The sequence below is a fragment of the Hemicordylus capensis genome, chromosome 3 (genome assembly GCF_027244095.1).
Source record: "Hemicordylus capensis ecotype Gifberg chromosome 3, rHemCap1.1.pri, whole genome shotgun sequence".
Taxonomy (NCBI): Eukaryota; Metazoa; Chordata; class Lepidosauria; order Squamata; family Cordylidae; genus Hemicordylus; species Hemicordylus capensis.
The window spans coordinates 192,313,937-192,334,556 of record NC_069659.1 but is presented as its reverse complement, the minus strand read 5'-3'; the positions used below and the strand labels follow the sequence as shown (position 1 = coordinate 192,334,556).

At 45.5% G+C, this 20,620-nt stretch overlaps 1 protein-coding gene and 1 long non-coding RNA gene across 3 annotated transcripts in view; one reads left to right on the top strand and one right to left on the bottom strand.

The window, feature by feature from the left end:
• Positions 1–18,173, top strand: part of ARHGAP22 (Rho GTPase activating protein 22) — a 95,231-nt gene extending 77,058 nt beyond the window's left edge. For both annotated transcript variants that reach the window (XM_053305944.1, XM_053305945.1), the window contains 2 exons: positions 415–1,279; positions 16,551–18,173. In XM_053305944.1, coding sequence (XP_053161919.1) covers positions 415–1,279; positions 16,551–16,779 — 1,094 coding nt within the window. In that variant the 3' untranslated portion in view covers positions 16,780–18,173. The remainder of the gene's footprint in view (positions 1–414; positions 1,280–16,550) is intronic.
• On the bottom strand, positions 2,682–9,120 carry LOC128349527 (uncharacterized). Its single transcript, XR_008318838.1, has 3 exons — positions 7,960–9,120; positions 6,308–6,374; positions 2,682–4,909 (listed from the first exon to the last, which is right to left on the bottom strand). It is a non-coding gene; the product is annotated as an uncharacterized LOC128349527 (long non-coding RNA).
• Positions 18,174–20,620: the final 2,447 nt, after the last annotated feature.

Here is a 20,620-nt window from a genome sequence, read left to right as displayed (position 1 = left end):
ACCATTTGGTAAAGGAACCATAATTCTCTGAAAGATTTAGCACATCTCTACATTAGACCATTTGGTGACTTTTCACTGCTTTGTAAATCAACATGCTATAATCATTTATATTTTTCCCTCTTGCTATGATCAGAATCAAATATGCATATTAGGGGGAATTACATTTATGTAGGTATGGTTGTAAGCAAAACAAAACAAGTGCATTGTTCTGTTTGGGGATTCAAGAGCACATATATGGGGACACTAGATGGGTAGACATTTATGCGTGTATTGCATGTGTATCCTGCCTTCGCTCCGAAAAGATCAGAGTCAGATTTTAGCTCAAAACAAATGGAGAGAATTTAGGCTGGAAGTCACACTTTACTCTAAAAAGCTGGCTGCCATAACATTATTGTCTTTACATTTACCACACAGGCACATCTCTGATTCAGCATTTGATGACTGTTTTGATAAGTGAGCACAGAAAAATCTTTGGTGATTCTCCAGCAAAGGGCTCAGGAGTTCAGCTTGAAGCCCACTGCTACTGCCCACATGGTGCCATAGACTGGATCTCAAAGGAAAGCAAATTGGAAAACCTCCTTTTTAGCCCTATAAGCTTACCTAAGGAGGCAGCCTCATCTGCAGATAAAGCCACCATTCAGGAGTGCAACAGAAAAGGAAACTGCAACCAGCCTGCAACAAGCTCCAACAAGAAAGGGCAGACTTTACCTGATTGGAAATGCCCCTTTCGGCAGCAGGGGATTAAGTCACTCAATCCCAAATTAGGTAGCTCTTCCTTGGATATCCCCAGCTTACCCGCTAGTGGGAATTGGCTAATGAATGGATTGTATTCTCTTCAAGGCTACCACGGGACATCCTCAGCAGGGCAGGTCAAAGTCTCTGGTTCATCCCAAAGACTCTCCACCTATGACAATGTCCCCACCTCCAGTTTTTCTCTCAGCACTCTCGGCAGCACTAGCACCACCTGGTCATCCTGTGAAATCTCAGTTAGTGGAGATTCTGTCAGCAGCGGTGCTGCCTGCAGGGCAAGTGACTCATCAGCCTTGAGCTCCCTTCAGATGGAGTGGGTCACTCATAGCCCTTTGCCACAACATGCAGGCTATCTGGATAATAGCATGGAGAAGCCAGAAGCATGTTTCAGCAGCAGCAGTGATCCAAGCAACCTGGCAGCTGCTTCCAAAGATTCTGCCCACTGCTCTGGAAACTTGCAGAGTCTCATTGCCGAGCTGAAGGCAAAGCTCAGCAAACAAAGGACTGCATATGAATCTAGTATCAAAAGGTAAGGCAGTTCCATAAGGTAGGCAAATATCAGAGAGGACAGTCCAGTGCTCCTAAAAACAGGGGTGAGGCAAGGTGGGAATGGGTTCTGGGAATGTAGCAAGGTAGGAATAAGCTTTTGCCTTCCTCTCCTCCTCCTGCCCCCATGTCTTTGCTGCAGAAGAACTCTTAGGACATGATAAAAAAAAAATAGAACACAAATATTAATTATAAAAAGAACTTGAATAATTTCACCAATCCAAACTATGATGCCACAATTCCAAGTAATTTTCAAGGAGTCCACCAAAAAGAAAGAAAGAATGTATGAGAATCTTTGGGTTAGAGCAAAAAAACATTAAAGAGGCTTTTTTCCAAGAGCATGACCCGCTCACTCATTGCATTCTTCCACTCCTGCCCAGCCCAATCCTATGCATTTACTCATCTGTTCACCCACCTGCCAATCCCAGAATCCAATACTGTATTGGCACTAGTAATCACATGATACATTTGAAGCAAGCTCAAACTGTATGAGGGACAGAAGAGCTTAGCTTTTATTGGGTAACTGATGTTACTCCCTGGGCAGAGACTGGTAGGGAACCCAGAATTTCTAGGTACTAAGCAGGCCCGTACCAAGCTGGTGCCATGGTTTTCACTGAACATTTTATAACCTGCCTCCCCTGACTTCAGCAATCCCCCTACCCCCAATTTTGAGGCTGGCTACAAGCCTGGTACTAAGTCTAGGCACAGCACTGATGTCAGGGAAGGATCGGCAAGAAAGACACCACCCCATGGCTGCTAGGATGGAGAAAGAAGGAAGTCATCAAACATATCTGGTTACTCTAGGAACAAGCTTAAAAGGCAGAACTGAGTGGCTCCATCCCTTAATTGCTGCTTGCAGTTGATTCTGGCTCAGGATCTCTGGCTGGCTCCCATCCTTTCACCCCTCTTGGATTTATTAAGACCAGGGCTCTTTCTGAGGCTGGGGGTCTTGGGAAGGAATATAAACAGGGGAGAGAGATGTGTGTTAGGAGTGTGCAGAACCAGTTTGATTCGAACTGGGTTTGACTCAAACTGGGCCAGTTCAACCAGTTTGAACTCAAACCGGACTGCCCCCCCCCCCCCCCCCAATACAAGGGGCCAGTCCACATTCAAACCAAACCAAGCCTGGTTTGAATTAAGCTGGTTCGAATGGCATGGCAGCCCCATTTTGTCTGGTGTGTTTACAAGTTTTCTCCCTTGCTGATTGCCTTTCTGCCACTGCCTTCCAATTGGCTAGTAACCTCCTTTTCTCCAGGTTAGCTTGTTATTCAAATCAGCATGTTGTCAAGGTAACTCTGCTCCCATTGGTTTGTGGGGGAGGGAAAACAAAAAAATGAGGGAGTTTCAAAGTGTATTTAAACCAGGCAGTGCCTGTCTGGCTTCACTTGCCTCTGGATTCTGGAGGAAGAAGAGAGAGAGCTGCCTTGCCTTGCTGCATTGCTGTGGCCTGCCTTGCCTTGCTCTGCTGCTGCTGCCCTGCTTGTGAGGCCCATGGAACGAAAGAAGCTCAGGAAGAAAGCCTGCAAGGGTGCAAAGCCTCAGTGTGCTTGCAGTGCACTGAAAACAACATGGAAAGTTTGAGTCCTCCAAGTTCCCTAGATTTCAACACAAAGAACCGGCACAGGAATGGCAGCAATGGAGGCAACAGTCTACCCTATATACAGTCCTCACCATGGCAGATAATGATGAGAAAATGCAGTAAAATTGTTTTACTACTTGGTGGGGGGAAAGGGCCAGGAAGTCAATGCAACAGTGCACTGGGTCCTTGGGACATTAAAACATCTACTAAAAGTGTTTATTGCATTGACCCATGGAAAATTAGACTACGGAGAGATATCAGCTTTTTATTCTGAATCAGAAGGAATATTATAGCATTAAATATACTGGCATCCATATGCAGTTTTGGAGATACAGAAAACTCCTTAATCAGGATTGTCTGTGGCACATGTGCTGTGGGAAAGATTATTACGAAAGACTGACCTAAACCTGGGGAAATGCCAAGAGACTGCACCGGCAGCAGAATTATCCAAACAATGGATCCAAAATATATCAACAGACTTCTCTGCAGAGCAGGTTCAGACTTAAAAGACCCTGGGGGGTAGAAACTAGGCAGATCACCTGCATACATAACCAAGACAATTCAGTGCCTCTATTGTAGGAGATTACATGATAGACAGAAAGAGAAAGTGCCTAGTGTAGGCAAGGAGTGCAAAGGCAATGGAAAGATGAACCGCTTGAGAAGTTAGTGCCACAGCCACCAATCTACTAAACAAATGGTACAAACAGTAACAAGAGAAGAGGACACTACAGACGAAGAATATTTTTTAATGTATTTATACATATTTATATGTATTTCTGTGTGATAGACACACAGCCTCATGGGATACACAACAGGGAAAGAAGAAGACAAACCCTCAGCCATATTTGCAACTATGATACTAGAACAACAACCTATAAAATTTCAGGTGGATTGTGGAGTTGCTTGTAATGTTATTCCAGTGACTTTATTAAATAGGAACATCAGGATGGAAAAATGCCACAAGTTGCTGTTAATATACAACAAGACAAGGGTGAAGCAACTAGGGAAGTACTATCTGTTTATAGGATATCCACACAAGCACAAAAAATACTGGCTGGAATTCATAGTGATAGATGTGGCAGACATTAATCCACTCCTGGGCAGTTGGGTAGCACGCGACATGGAGCTAATTACAGTGCAACACCATAACATGCTCCTAATTGCAGAAGAACAGGAACAGGGAGTGGTGTCTCCGCCTACCATTCTGTCAGGCTATAAAGATGTATTTCAGGGCAATGGAACTTTTGAGGGAAGATTGTATCTAGAAATAAACCCAAAAGTGCAACTGGTGATACTACCTAAATGCATTATTCCACTGATGTTGATGGAACCACAGAAGAAAGAATTGTCTCATTTGCCAAAGGGGGAGAGGGCATAATTGCACCAGTGGAAACAAACACAGACTGGATCAGCAGCCTGGTAGTAGAGAGGAATCCATCAGGTAAACTGAGAATTTGCATTGATCCAAAACCACTCAGTGGAGCACTCAAAAGAAGTTACTACCCACATCCAGCAATTGAGTATGTACTACTATCATTCTAGAGCAAAAGTGTTGACCATTAGTGAATCAAGAATGGATTTTGGCACGTGGAGTTAAATGGCCAATCTAGCTAGCTGACAACATTCAGTACCCCTTTTGGCAGGTACTGCTGGCTAAGGATGCCAATGGGAATCAGCTCTGCTCCAGAAGTAGGGGTGTGCACAAAACCACATTGCCCTGACTGGACTTGAACCGGACCAGGTATGTTCAGTGTTGGCACCCCCTAAACACCTCCCCCCCAGTTGGGTTGGGGGGGTTTCACAATTTTTTTAGAATTAATCTTTTAGGTCACTAAACCCCCTCTGAACAGCCGGGGGCAGGGGTGTCAGTCTGATAGTGAACTGAACTGGCGGGAGGGTCAGTTCAATATCAAACCATCAAACTGAACCTGTTCGACATCAAACCTGTTTGCACATCCCTATCCAGAAGTCTTCCAGTGCAAATTGTCCCAAGCCCTAGGAGGCATCAAGATTGTGGCTGATTATATTCTTGTCCTAGAAGAAGAGGAGAGAGAAGAGGCAATAAGAGACCATGATGCAAAACTAAAACACCTCCTCAACAGATGCTTGCAGGGGAATATTAAATTGAATGCTTGCAAAATACTGCTGAGAAAAACATTGGTACCCTATACTGGGCATCTATTGACTTCAGAAGGCCTTTGAACAGATCCTGAAAAGATGAGGGCCATTACGGGAATGCCTCAGCCGCAGAATGTTGAGGGAGTACGGTGGCTTATTGAAATGGTCAGCTACCTGTCCAGATGCATGTGAGCCTCTCAGGCTACTAACATGCAAGGATGCTGCCTGGGAATGAACTCAGGATCAAGAGGAGGCATTCAGTAGGATTAAACAACTCATTAGTATGCCCCACCCCTGCAATCTGACACTGAATGTTTCTCAGCTGAGACAATGCTGCAGTATGATGCAGCACCTTCCTACTGCAAAAAGTAGTCTCAGAGCTAGACAACTGAGTATGGAACAGATGGTGTATTGCAAGCTTTCAAGCAAATCATTCTAAAAGGTTGGCCATTCTAAAAGGTTGGCCACAAGTTCCTCAGGAAGTGGCCCCATACTATACCTGTGGGGATGGATTATGTACACAGGATAGAGTTCTGTATAAGAGAGACAGGGTGGTGATTCCTGCTGCCCTGAGGCAGAACATCATGAACTGGCTTCATGTCTCACACATGGGCATTGAAGCATGTCTGTGCAAACAAAACAGTGCATCTACTAGCCAGGAATGAATGACCACATGAGCAAGTACATGGAATATACCACCAAAGAGAGACACTACATCCCCATGACATTCCATCCAGGCCCTGGGAACTGATTTATTTAACCTCAGCAACAGGAATGACTTGGTCACTGTGGACTACGAGGCTGTTCTGACACTGAGCCTAACCTAGCCCAGGGATGCTCAGCTTGGGTTAGGTTGTACGTGAGAACTGCTGGGATCAGGCCCAATCCCAGCAGGCCAGCACCGCCTAGCCCAGCTTTTTAGTTCAGCTGCTGGCCGAGGTTAAGGGAGTGAGCACTTTCTTAACCTGGACTTTCTGTGTGTGTGCTAGCCAGGCCACACATAGAGACAGGCACACACATAGAGACCAAACTGAACACACACACAGAGACAGGCGCCTGGAGTGCCTGTCTCTTGGGGGAATCCCCCAAGGCATCACGTGTGTTGCACAGTGCATTGTGGGATTCCCGGAGGCACAGTCTTGGTCTGCAGAGCTGCCTGCTATGCCATGCAGCGCTGCTTGTATGGCAGCACAATTCACACTCTCAAAACAAGAACTTGCTTATCGGGGGGAGCGGGGAAAGGCTCCCACACACATGCAGAGCAAGATACGGCATACCCAACATTTTCTTATCTTATAATGGGCCACAATATACCTCCTTGGACTTTAAATGGTTTGCTGTACAGCTGGAATCTCAGCATGAAACCTCGTCTCCTGACTACCTACAAAGTTAATGGGAAGACAGAATCTGCATTAAAGACAGCCAAAAAATATTTCTGCTTAAGGTTATTAAGGCAGCAGGTGACCCATACCTGGCTCTTTTAGATTATTGCAGTACATCATATCAAGGCATGGACAGTAGCCCAGCTCAACTATTTATAGGACACAGAACCAGGTCACTACTCCCTATGAAAGATTTGTTGTTACAATCCGGGTACCAAGGGGTACAAGTACATGAATGCAGCTAGAAAAACAGCTGTTCCAACAAGTCTTGAACTATAATATGAGCCAAAGGCTTTTATCTACTGTGCAGAGGTGGCACAGTCTGAATATAACCCACTGGGCCACATGCTAAAAACTGGGAAAAGGCCAGTGTGCTGGGCCTTGTTGGCCACAGATCCTATAAAGTAGCCACAAGCAAAAGTCATCAACTCAGACAAAATTGCTGACAGCTACACAGCACTGACAAAGAGCACGCTTATCAGAAAAAAAACATCTCAAGATACACATCAAGACAGTTTTGACAACTTGTTCATCAGCAGCAGTATGGAATCTGCCAAGGATCCAGATACACAAGTGACATCTGGCCCACAACCAACACCACCACAAGCAAATGCATGGAATCCCTGCAACACAACACATACAAGGCTAATAAGACCACTAGAAGCATATCTAATGTTAAGACCTAATGAACTTAACAGTCCAGAAGTCTCTCCAGTGGGCTAAATGCGGGTAACTGCTGACCTCACACGGTTGTTCTGTCTGTTTGTTGTTTGTTTTTAATTTGTTGAAAATTGTTGAAAAGGAAAGATGTTACAATATGTTGTAAGAAGCAGCAACAGGGAAGTGGAGTTTAGAAAGAGGAACAGGAAGTGAATTGGTGGAGTGAATAGTCAGAAGATCTAGAGAAAGAGCATGCAGTACCTGTATTAGCTCCAGAAGCATTCTATAAATAAAGAGAAAGAGTTTACTTAAACTTCAGTTCCTTTGAGTCTGAAATACGCAAGAGAGCAGCGCTGCATGAAACAGCCTGGGACAGCGTGTGGCAAGAGCAAGCAGGCATGCTCAATTGATAGTGCACAACCAACACCGATATGAGGAAGACAGTGCCAGGGGCCATGTTGGAACAACAGCAGGCATTGAAAGGGGGTGTCTGCCTGGTGCAGGGATGCAAGAGATGATGAAGGGTGGGCAAGGCAGCAGGTGACCCTCATTTGCCCCATTTCACTTACAGTTGGGGGACCCCTGGCTCAATGGCAGCTACACTCCTGCCTAAATATCTAGTGGTTCTTCCTCTTCTTTTGGCCATAGATTAACCCCTTAGTTTTGTAAGTAGTCTGAGATTTAAGCCATTTAACCTGAGTCATTATTTTTTCTCACAAGTAAGACTTTCCACTCCTGAGTAGAAAGGCACTGGCTGTGTCCCAACTTTTCTAGATGGCAGAACCTACAATGATGCTTCACAGCCCACCCCATGTAAACCACCTAGAGACTTTGGTAGTGGATGGTATACAAATATGTTAAATGTATGGCACCCTGTGAATTGAAAATGTGAGTTGCTACCTAAGAAAAAATAACATTTCATACCCAATGATAATTAGGATCCAACTTCCAACAGCTCAGTTCTCAACATTTCTCCTGTAAGGAACTGTACAGTGTGACCAACCAAAAGGCAATAATTACAAGTTTGGCAACTGTTCGAATGCATTCTACAAACCAGTCTCCTGCAACTGTCACATCTTCTGTTTGTTTTCCTATCAGCTTTTCTTGAGCAAAGGGAACAACATCCAGATTTGGGTGCTGTCCCACATTCCGCAGTGCATGGGAGATTATAGCCCAGTGCAATCCATGCTGGTTTTTTATCTGCCAGTTCACATCCTGGCAGATCCAGCAATTCCAATCGTCTTCATCTTATATGGGTATCTATGAGTTGTTCTCCAAAGCTAAAAAGGAACAAGCACTGCATCATCCTTGCAGACCTTTGTTCCCAGTCTGGCTGGTTGGACAACCAGACAATGATACTGGCAACATCTATCATGTTGAAAAACCATGCCAGTGGATCTTCCGTTGACAGCTGTACATTCTCGCCAGGTGGTCTACATTGTCAACTCAATTCTTCATCACATTGTAATGCAAAATGCGACATGATTTCCTCTGCTTCCCTTCTACCACCATATCATGGTGCATGGTTGACAACACACGTACAGCCTTGGGTACATATGATACCAATGTCTTCTGTCCATCAGAGCCAAACACAGATGATAGTGGTTTTCTTTGTGAATGCAGTTGCAACGCATTCCTCCAACTGTTGTTTCATGGTTGCATAAGTTGCTGCACAATATGCAGACCTACTTGTTTTTGCTTTGGTCCTCCTCTTACTGCCACTGCCTGCTGATTCATTGCCACCAGGAGCTTTCCCAGACAGCAGGCTTTACCACGGGTTTACTGAGATGTTTTCTCAGTTCGTAGTTGAATTCGTAGTTGCCAAAAAATAAAATAAAATCTGGCACAAAAAATAGTTTGTTTGTTTTTTACCCTGGATATAAATCGGGTAAATCACACAATGAAAAACCTGAATTGGGTGTGAAGTGCTCCTTGATAGCTTGAAGGGACATCGGGGTATATTTGGTAGATATGTGAATGCACCCCCTCAATTCTGGAGGAGATGCAAACTAAAAGCCAGGTGTGAAAAACCTCCAGTTGATTCCTCACTGTCAGAAAGATTGAGGTTCCAGCAACTGAGGAAGATTTCCTTTTTGTTAACATTCTAGACTGCAAAACAAAACAGAACTGCATTGGTTATCAGGGGTGGGCATAAGTTACTGGCAGCTCTTACAAGTGGGCTTGACATGTCATGAACTAATAGGAATAGATAGGCTTCGTCATTGTAGACTGGATTTAATACATGCATGTCTGTATTTGAGTTATTTTGCAAACAACAACATTTGATGCAGGCAAGCTAGAGAAAAGATAGGTACTGTCAGGCTAATGGTGTGCTTTGCCTGGAATGCACTATCCCTGCAGGGCTCAGGAATAGTCATAATAGCCAGCGTGGTGTAGTGGTTAGAGTGCTGGACTAGGACCGGGGAGACCCAAGTTCAAATCCCCATTCAGCCATGACACTTGCTGGGTGACTCTGGGCCAGTTACTTCTCTCTCAGCCTAACCTACTTCACAGGGTTGTTGTGAGGAGAAACTCAAGTATGTAGTACACCACTCTGGGCTCCTTGGAGGAAGAGCGGAATATAAAATGTAATAATAATAACAGTCTGCAGCTAGCTTTGGAGTGCTTTGCCTAGAGGATAAGAGCAGAAGTAAATGCAGTATCCTGCATTTTCCCAGACTGAAAGAAGATCAGAACTAAGAGCAATGGGGAACAGGAGTTTTCAGAGTCGCCTGCATTGCTCCAAAGGAGGCTGTATGCAACTGGGTCAATAATAGGTGTTATTAACCACTTGGGGGTCTGCCTAACCCCCCATAACTCCAGCATACACACCCAACCCCCCAAACCTCTGCAAGGCATGGCATCCACAAAGCAACCCTCAACTCCCTACTCTAATTTCCCCCTTGAATGGTTCCAGCATGACAGCACACATTGCACCTCCTTCCATTGCCCCCACACCTCTGCATGAGTACATACAGGGGCGATTCTCACGATCAACAAAAACCGGGCTAGCAGAGGCTAGCCCGATTTTTGTTGACCGTAAGAACCACTGGGCATGCAGCTGAGCCCGGTGGTTCTGGAGCAGGTAACTCGCTCGAGAACCCCTGCTAAAAAGCAGGTTTGCGGAGTGAGCGCTCCAGCAAACCTGCTTTTTAGGATCGTGAGTAGCTGCGGCGCACCTTCACGCTGCGCCAACTCATGAGTAGACCCCCGGCCGGGAGGCAAAAAGCTGTCTCCTGGCTCCAGGGGTCTCCCCAATATGCCCTGCACGCTCGCACAGGGCATACTGGGGCTTGTGGGGGCCACGTGGCCCATGCTTCCCCCACCCCCCGCCAGCTCCGTCACGGAGCTGGCCATCATGTGGGTGGCTGATCTAGCCGCCCAAGGCTCCCTGTCCGCTCGTGTGCAGGGAGAGCGGGCTAAGCCCGCTCTTCCTGCTCACTGCCCCAAACCGGGTCTCACTGATCGTGAGACCCGGTCCACAACCAAGTAGCACACACATCCTGGTAGAAGTAAAACCTGTCTCCACCTGGAACCAAGCTCCACCCACGCCCATTTGTTGGGCTGTGTCCCACAATTATAAATTAGAAAAGAGCAGATAAGGTTTATAGTATGTCAGGTGTGATGAAGCTGAGATGATGCAGGTACTGCCTGTTGCAATTCTTCTGCCTTTGTTCTGGTGGCTGGTATCCCTGCTACTGAATGAGGCTATTCCCACGATCACTGCAAAGTGGGTTAAGGGAGTTCAGCCTGCTTTCCAGTGATTGTGGGAACCACTGGGATCATGGGATTGATGGACCCTGTCTTCCTGATCATGTGCAGCCTCCCAGTATCGGGGGTCTGCCAAGAATGCCCCCGTGCTAGTTCAGGACATCCTGGAACTTCCCTGACTAGGGCTGCTCATGTGAACAGCATTCCTATTTCTCCTGTTTCTGTCCCCCCCCCCCCGTACTCTCAGTTGATCATGAAAGATGATAGTGTCTGAAAAATAGTCCAATACACTGCATAATTCTGTACTTCCTAGTTTGGGCAGATGAAACAGCCCCTCCCAGAATGTCAGACTGTGAGGATACACATGATCAGTGTATAGAGCCTAATAGGGTTGTGCAGGGAGAGCGAGTCAGCTCTCCCCACAGACAATCAGGGGGCTAGCCCTGGGTGGCTGGATTGGCTGCCCACATGATTACTGGCTCCATCACAAAGCCAGTTGGGGTTGTGGGGATAGGGGCAGTCCGCCCCCCCCCCCCAGAAGTCCCATAATGATGCTTGCGAGTGCATGGGGCATTCTGGGGAGACCCCCGATGCCATGGCGACTCACAGTCACAGAAATTGAGAGCTCGCTCAGCTAACCTCATTTTAGGGGAGGGGTAGTTAGGTGGGCTAGCCGCCGCTGAACCACCAGGCTCGCCCGTGAGCCTGGTGGTTCTCACGACCGCTCGGAAGCAAGCTGGGCTCCCTTAGCTCGCTTTTGAGTGGTTGTGAGAATATTCTCCTAGTGTTTGCAATGAGTTAATCTTGGAAGCTCTTCTCATGATCAGTTCTTAGCCCGCTCTCCCCACAGATGATCAAACATGTAGCCCTGGGCAGCCAGATTGCCTGCCCACATGACTGCCGGCTCCATCACAAAGCGGTGGGGGCTGCGGGGATTAGGTGTGAAATGTCAGGATCAGGGCCTGTCACAGATCCCACCATGCTGCCACCACATGTCACAGCCTGTGGTGATCTCAACCAGCCCGGTGATTCTTCTTAAGCTTCACCACTGCCACCAAGTAGACTTTTGTATTTTTTCCCCTCTGGCTGGGTCTACTAAAATGGCCTTCCAAACCTCTGCCTTATTTAAAGTTAGGTAGGGTGGAAAGGCTTCAAAGCATGGAGTGGGGAAACAGAACCTACAAATATTTAACTTCAAAATAATAATAAGAAAAGACCCTTATGTTAAAATAGTTCATTTCAAAACAATATTTCTTTTGGAGAATTTAGTACAAAACAGCAACCATATGAGCACAAATAATAATAAAAGATGAGAAAGGGCCCTACACTCTGGGCCCTAACTCAGAGTCCTTACCAAGAGTCCTCTTGCAACCACCCCTCGTCAGCTTCTGCAGCAAGCCTGGCTTGTCCCTTGCTCAGCCTCAGGTCTTTTCCCAGTTCTGGGGGTTGAATCCCAGACTGTTCCTTCAGCTGTCTGGGGAGTGATTCAGTCCTCCCAAAAGTCATAACTCTCCGAGAGATTTCTCAGCTGCCTTTCCAGCACCAGCTCTGATTCTCTCTGACTCTGCTTCTGAGTCTGACAGCAACTTGCAATACCTTGAACTCCTTCATGTGAACTTCATGTTCCCATGAACTTCCTTCATGCGAAGAGCCAGCGTGGTGTAGTGGTTAGAGCACTGGACTAGGACCGGGGAGACCCGAGTTCAAATCCCCATTCAGCCATGAGACTTGCTAGGTGACGCTGGGCCAGTCACTTCTCTCTCAGCCTAGCCTACTTCACAGGTTTGTTGTGAGGAGAAACCTAAGTATGTAGTACACCACTCTGGGCTCCTTGGAGGAAGAGCAGGATATAAAATGTTAAAATAAAATAAAACTCTCTTCTGCTCTCCAACTTGCACTCTAAAACTCTGATAGCCTCCTTATATTTTACTTTTCCCCTCCAAAATTTTCCAGACAAACCAATCAACACAAGTCAAGTTCCCTCCATTATTTTAGAACAGACCTGCTCAACTTTGGCTCCCTCAGCTGTTTTTGGACTACAGCTCCCATAATCCCCAGCTACAATGGCCAGTAGTCAGGGATTATGGGAGTTGTAGGCAAAGTTGAGTGGGCCTGTTTTAAAACATACCAAATCAAATCAAACCCTCTCTTCCCTCCAAAATCAAACCAATATATTTCTTCTCCTTCCAAAATCAAACTGTAAAACAGGAGCTGTGAATTTTTGAACCCTGCACAACATTTTACTACTACTAGGGGTGTGCACAAAACTGAGTTGTCCGGTTTGGTTTGAGTCTGGACCGGACTCAAATCAGCCTGGGCATGTTCGGTTTTGTACACCCCTCCCCACAACCACCATGCGGTTTGGGTTTGGGGGGATTTAAAAAAAAAATTAAAGAGAAATGTTTTTTTATAACCCCTATTTTTTCATAAACCCCCCACCCCGGGGGTGGGCTTCTCTGAGGCCACGGCCTCTCCAGAGGTCCCCCCCACCCTCCATTAATGTCCAAATCAAAGGTTTGGGCTACCTTCAGCCCATTCTGAGTCTGCCCTCTGTGGCAGTGCCCATTTTGGAGGCCACCGTGCATGCCCAATGGGCCTCTGCATGGTCTGGGCCTGGGTCATGGCCTCCTGACCTCATTCAGGCTTCATTCCTTCACAGGGTTGATCCTGTTATTATCTTGCCAAGGAAAAAGTCTAGGGTTTTTTCCTTGGGCTTTTACTGAGATAAGAGGGTATGTACCCTCTTACCCCAGTCCCCCGTTGTGTGTCTGATTGGGCTACCTGCTTAGAATGCCCCGCTCATGGGGTAATCCCCCAATGTATGGAGCATTGCAGGATTTCTGGAGGATGAGCAGTGTTTCTCCAACCTCCAGAATGCCATGTGGCCTGGGACCCTGCCAGCTCATCTGCGGGGAAGTAGCCCTCCCGCTGATGTGTTTGAGTAAACCAAAGTAACTCCATTTTACATAGAATACCAAAGCATCTCCAAGTTTGCTTAGAAAACCTAATTCTAACTTAAAGTAACCCCAGCCCAGCTCAGGCCAGCTCAAGGACATGGCCTCACATGATTATCTCTCTCCACTAAATTGTATCTAAAGAAACTTGGTTCTCACCGTTCTTTGCTGAGAAGTTAATAAAACAGGATGTAACCAAATAAGGAGTGATCACCAGATGAACAATGAATCATTCGCATGCATACTAGATACTTAGTCCACCATTTTACTGCCACGTATACTATGTCAGCATCATTCAGATTGTCTGTATAAATGTAAGATGCACCTATAACCAATTGGTATTCAATGTGGAGCATGAGCCCCATTGTCTACCTGCTTCTGCAGAGCATTAAACCAAGCCTCTAATTGATTCCCACTGTGTCTGTTTGATTGGCTTAAGGCGGACCCAGGGACGAACTGAATTCACATCACCGCTGTTCCTGGTGCCCTCAAAGGTCATGTGAATGATTTCAGGGTGTTCTTTCCCTGAATGAGCATCCCAAATGACTTAACATGGGGTGTTCCCTCTAACACGGATTCCCAGATGTTGTTGACTACAACTCCCAGAATCCCCAGCCAAAGGCCACTGCAGCTGGGGATGCTGGGAGTTGTAGTGAACAACATCTGGGAATCCCTGTTAGAGGGAACAGTTGATGGGATAGTAATTACTCCACCATAAAGAGTCAATTCATTGCAGAGTTATTTTTCTCTCAGTTGACTAAACCCCATGTTTGGGTTAGACCTTATCGAAACCCATAATGGGATAGGAACTACCGCACCATAGAAAGTCCATTCATTCTAGAGTTCTCCCAATTGATTTAACATGGGAATGGGATCGTAACTACCCAGGGATCCCCACCCCACCCTGATATGGGGACCGCGCATTTTAGTGGTGTTTTCTACCCTGTGTCATTTTTTTTATTAAAAATATAAATGCAATAATTTATTATTCCATTGTGGATATATTGAGCCGGGTCTCACGATCTTCGGGTGAGTGGGGAGGGAGCCCTGGGTGGCCGGATCGCCCGCCCACACGATTGCCAGCTCCAAGACGGAGCCAGCGGGGGCTGGGGAGCTTGGCCCCCGCAAGCCCCAGTATGCCCTGCGCAAGTGCGCAGGGCATACTGGGGAGACCCCCGAGCCAGGAGGTGGCTTTTCGCCTCCCGGCCAGGGGTCTACTCATGAGGCGCGCCGCGAAGGCAGAGGCACACCGCAAAGGCGCGCCGCGGCTATTCACAATTGTAAAAAGCAGGTTCTCGCTCTGCAAACCTGCTTTTTACTAGGGGTTCCAGAGCAGGTTACCCACTCTAGAACCACCGGGCTCACAGCCGAGCCCGGTGGTTCTGAAGATTAACAAAAATCGAGCTAGGCTCTCAGATTTTTGTTAATCATGAGAATAGCCCCATTGTGTACCAAAGTACATGTAAAAATATGACAACAAGGGCATAGTTGGGAGTGCAGTGGTTTTCCTGTTTACACTCATTTTCACAACAGGAGATAGAAAATTACCCAAAATTCAGGATGAAGGTTAAGGGTCTTATTTAGCTATGCAAACAAAATGTATTGGGGAAACATGTACTAATTTAACAATGAAAGATTAAGGAGTTAGGCAGAGGACAGCTTCTGGGGTTTGCCCTAAGGTTCTTCAAACTGGTTTTGCTCCTGGTTTGGAAATATTGAGGCGGGTCTCACGATCCGTGAGACCCGCTTGTTTAGAAACTGTGGGGAGAGTGGGCTAATCCCACTCTCCCCACAGACAAGCGGGCAGGGAGCCCTGGGCAGCCAGATCAGCCTCCCACACAGTTGCTGGCTCCGTGACGGAGCCAGGAGGGGGTGAGGGAGCGGGGGCCGCGCAGCCCCCGCAAGCCCCAGTATGCCCTGTGCGAGTGCGCAGGGCATACTGGGGAGACCCCCGGAGCTGGGAGGCGGCTTTTTGCCTCCCGGCCAGGGGTCTACTCATGAGTAGGCACGGCGCAAAGGCACACCGCCGCTACTCACGATCCTAAAAAGCAGGTTTGCGGAGCACTCGCTCCGCAAACCTGCTTTTTAGCAGGGGTTCCAGAGTGGGTTAGCCGCTCCAGAACCACCGGGCTCAGCTGCGAGCCTGGTGGTTCTGACAATCAGCAAAAATTGGGCTAGCGGAGGCTAGCCCGATTTTTGCTGATCGTCAGAATAGCCCCATTGAGGTCATTCAGACAATCGAAAACTGTGTTCTACCCAGGTTTGGGAGCGGTGTGTACTCCCAATTTTTGATTGTGTGGAAGCAAGGTTAGAGGAAAACGTGGGTAGCTTTCTCTTCTACGTTGCTTCCACACAATCACTTCTACCCAGGTTTTCCTCTAACCTTGCTTCCACACAATCAAAAATTGGGAGTATACACAGTTCCCAAACCCAGGTAGAACACAGTTTTCGATTGTGTGAATGACCTCATTGCTTTTTTAAAGCCTGAGCACTGAAAGCAGACTTTTGCTTGTTGACACATTCCTAGCCCTGCATTTGTAAAGTTTGAAAGCTTAGGCTGCATGTAAATGCAAGGGTTTGAATATATTCAATGTCAGCTGGTGTTCAGAGTATTTGGTTTGATCATGGAGTAACTGTATTTCCCTATTCCTTCCACTTATCAATAAAATTAAACTACCTTCCTGTAGATTTGTGTTACTTAGATATTTGCATATGCAAACCACAGTTGGTCTACTTGCTGCTAAAATGCTATACAGAAAATGATCATAGCTATGATGGTTGCTTTGGCTTTCCCAGGCAGCAGTAGCATTTCCTGTGAGATTAATTTATTTATGTTGTCTCTTGACTAAGAATTGAAGAAACAAACACAGAACTGAGGAAACAGATGACAAGACTGGAAGAAGAGCTAAATCAAGAAAAGAAGAAATATGTAATGTTGGAAATTAAGCTGAGGAACTCTGAGCGGGCACGTGAAGATGCAGACAAGAGAAACCACCTCCTGCAAGAAGAGATGGAAGATTTCTTTGCAACGTTAGGGAATTTAACAGGAGAAAGTCAGGTGGCCAGGGCCCCAAAGTAAAACAAGATGCAAAGTTGATTCCCCATTCCCTGGCCCCTGCTTCATGTCAGCAAAACAGCCTATGTCCCGTTTTGCCATAGTTTACTTATGTATCAGGAATACCACCACAGTGGTATAAAAAGACTGTAGCAATGTTATATAGGAACATAGGAAGCTGTTTTATACCGAGTTAGACCATTGGTCCATCTAGCTCAGTAATGCCTACACCAACTGGCAGTGGCTTTCCAAGGTTTCAGGCTCAGGGGACTTTCCCAGCTCTACCTGGAGGTGCCAGGGATGGAACTTTGGATGAAACGTAGGCAAGCAGGTGCTCTACCACTGAGCAATGCCCCCCGCAGCCACTGCTTTACAAATGCATATTGCAAATTATATTTGTGCTATCAGGAAAACTGCTACAAATTAGACATTGATGAGGAAGAGGTGAAACTTCTTACAAACAGAAGACGGACCGTTTGTCTGACATTGTTATATTTGCTTTTATGGTACAATATCTTTGCTTACTCAAACTGTGTCAGGTACTATGTTACTGTAGTACAAAGAGTGCATAGCCAAGGAAGGGGATACTCTTCCACTGAAGAAATGCATGATCTTCTCCAGCTCAGGAGCACAATACAGGGGAACCTCATTCTCTAGAAGAACCATGGATAATGGAACAGTGGATAACAGGACATTAAAGTCGGGGGGGGGTAAGGTTCCTGGAGACTGGGAAATTGTGGGGAGAAAGCACAGAAAAAAATGCAAAAAAGGCCACCCAAAAGGCAAATAAAAGGCCCTACCATGCTCTGCAGGTGTCTAGCTATCCAGCAGTACACCCCCCAACTCCCAAATTCCCAAATTTTCCATGAAAAACCACAGAAAAAATGCCTTTAAAATATGAGCCACAAAATGGCTCCTCTTGACAAAATGGCAGCTGGCAACTTTGAATCCCCATTATTTCCTATGGCGGAAATATACAAAATCAGTAAAAATGGGGGGGAATCATTAAAAATCAACCAAGTGCCCTGCTGCCTTGAAATTTGGGTGGTAGGTGGCACCCATGGGGACCAACCCATGGTGGCCCTAGGACCTTGATATGTGGTCCAAATTTGTCCAGATCAAGATCAAAATCAAAATTGAATCTGGGGTGATTCCGGGGGGATAGATTCCGACACAAAACAAATCCGGTGATTCGATTTGGGCACAAATCAAATTTTAAAAATTGATTTGTGCACATCCCTAGGTTTTAATCATTTTGTATCTGTGGATAATGAGGTTGGGTGTCAATTAGACACCCACAGATATGTAGAACTGCAAAAAGCAATACTGCATGTAGTGAAGTACCCCTGTGTTTAATTAGCCACAATGTTTGCTTGTTTTGTTAAATTAAAATAAACCAAAACCTTTCATGCACCTCATCCAATTTCTTTGCATTATGCTTTCCTTGCACAGTAATATTATAATCCAATTGTGACGGCTTTGTTGTGAACAAGGATGATTCTAAGGCACACACATCTCCATCTCTCATCTGCATTTCCTATGGAACTCTGCTCCCTAGAAGCAAGTCAAGAGCCACTGGCTGGTTTACTTTCTTTCAATGGTCTTCTATCTCTGATTCAGACCTTGAATGTATAATTTATAATGTCATTTCCAGAACTGAAACAAAGTTTGGTAACTATAGCTGAGAAATGTTCAAGAGTTTGATCAATACACAAATTGCCTAAAAGCACTGCCTGGTGTTATCTACCCAAAATATGACCTACTAAAAATTGTATAAATAACTCCACTATAGGGGTGTAACTATAATTGAGCAGATGGGTTCAAAGAACCCAGACCCCCGAGCTCCTGAGAGCCCCCGAGCTCCACCCTCTCCCTATTTTCTTCATTCTCTCCCTCACACCAAGGGACCACCAGGGAGAGGGGCAAACACGGACCCCCACCCCTAGTACGCCCCTGACCCCACTGCTCCTTTCTGATCACTGTTGGGAGGGGGAATGCTATGGGTAGTTCTCTAACATGAGATAGGTGAGGTTTTGGAAGCTACAGGCTTCCAAAAAACTGTGTAGTCCCTCCAGCCTAACAGCTTCCATTTTTCCAGAGGATAGGAGAGGAAACAAGTAGGCAAATGTTATTACACAGGCATGGGGGTGCCTCCATCTTCCCTCCAGCCTTCTGTGACTTCTCAAAGTTTTCTGTTTGCACTATTCATAATAGAAAGGGCAATCTTCTTTGCTCAGGATTGCCTTCTCAACAAGTGTGTAAGGTTTTTTTACTGACTTCATGGAAGTTATGAGGAGCAAAAGTTGAAAGGAAGACATGAAAGACCATAGCTGGGTCATTTTTCTTCCAATCTTTATAATGTGATTTTCTGCATCCAAATAGGGAAGGCCCAGACTGACTCAGTTTCTTGAAAAGTCTCTTTGGATCAGAGGCGTAACTAGGGAAAATGGCGCCTAGGGCAAGCACTGAAATTGCACCCCCCCAACTCCAACATCTGACATACATCTTTCAGAAAACTTTTATTTTACCATAATATTACCTTAAAAATTACAAAAAATACCAAGAATGCAATAAATAACAATAGTATTATGACTAGCCATAATACCAACTTTAAAAAGTAGAAGTAATTCCTGAAGGGGACACAATTTAGCAAAACATATTTCAGTTCTCTCTTACCACCAATCTAATCACTGCATCAGAGGAAACCGTAAGCAATATGGCTTAATACCTGCTACAGAAAAGTACTGCAATGAATTATTTAAGTAGTGTTTTGTTATGCCAATAGCAGTGTAAAGCATAGCATCTTTATACGAGTGACAGCTGGCAGCATTTAGAGTGGCAGTATTTAGAGTGTTCTCAAAGTTGGAAAGATTAGTAGACATCTGTAAACAGTCAGTCAATGATGTTCACCACCCAAACAGTACAACTGAATTGTTTTACCCTCTGCTCAACTTCTATTCAAAAATGTCTTTTCAATCTTGGCTTGGATACTAGTTTTAGTGAGCACTGCTATTTCTACCTGTGGAGTCTTGCATGTATAAGGACAATTTGATAGCTTCTCCAGTTCTAATTTTATTATTTGCATTGAATGGTGGTAGAAGGGCAATGCCCAGTTCTGTGTTTAATTAAGTCAGTCCTATTCAGTTCAAAGGGACTTATTCCCAAGTAAGTGTGCATAGCATTATAATCTTGAATGTTTAGCACCTAGAGCTACTAACAATTAAAGGTACTCTTTAAACCATTTAATTACCTAAATTTATTTATTATTTCTCTGTGTAAACTGCCCTGAGCTGTTTTTGGAAGGGCAGTATAGAAATCGGAAAAATGCTAATGCTAATAATAATAATAATAATAATTAATCTTATCATGTCCCTCTTACAAAATATTGTAGGGTTGCAAGTTTAATATTCTGTATCTGTCTGTCTACATAGTTGGATGAAAAAACACAGCTCTGCTCTCTAGCCTAAAAGCATCAGGAGGACTGTTATGGGTTTCTGTTTTTTAAGATTCACTTAATCCTCATTTGGTACATGAGAGGGAAAGTCCTAGAGGGATGTTGGGGTACTGTGGCAACTTTGTTCAATACAAGATTAATAACAAGAGAATGCTAAATCTCTCCCCTCTGCATCATATGTTCACTGCACCAGAATTTTAGCCCCTGCAGTTGTGCCTGGGCTTTTGATTTTAAGGGATCAAACACACAACAGTTGTTATGTCCTGTTTTGGGGTGGGGAGGGTTTAAAGGAGTGATGTAGTGGGGGGGTGTGTGAATGACAACAGTATTCCAGCTTGTTCTAAACAGTTAAAGCCCCCCTTTTTCTAACAACACCAGGATCCATTCAGCAGGTATTGGGGGCGGAGGGAG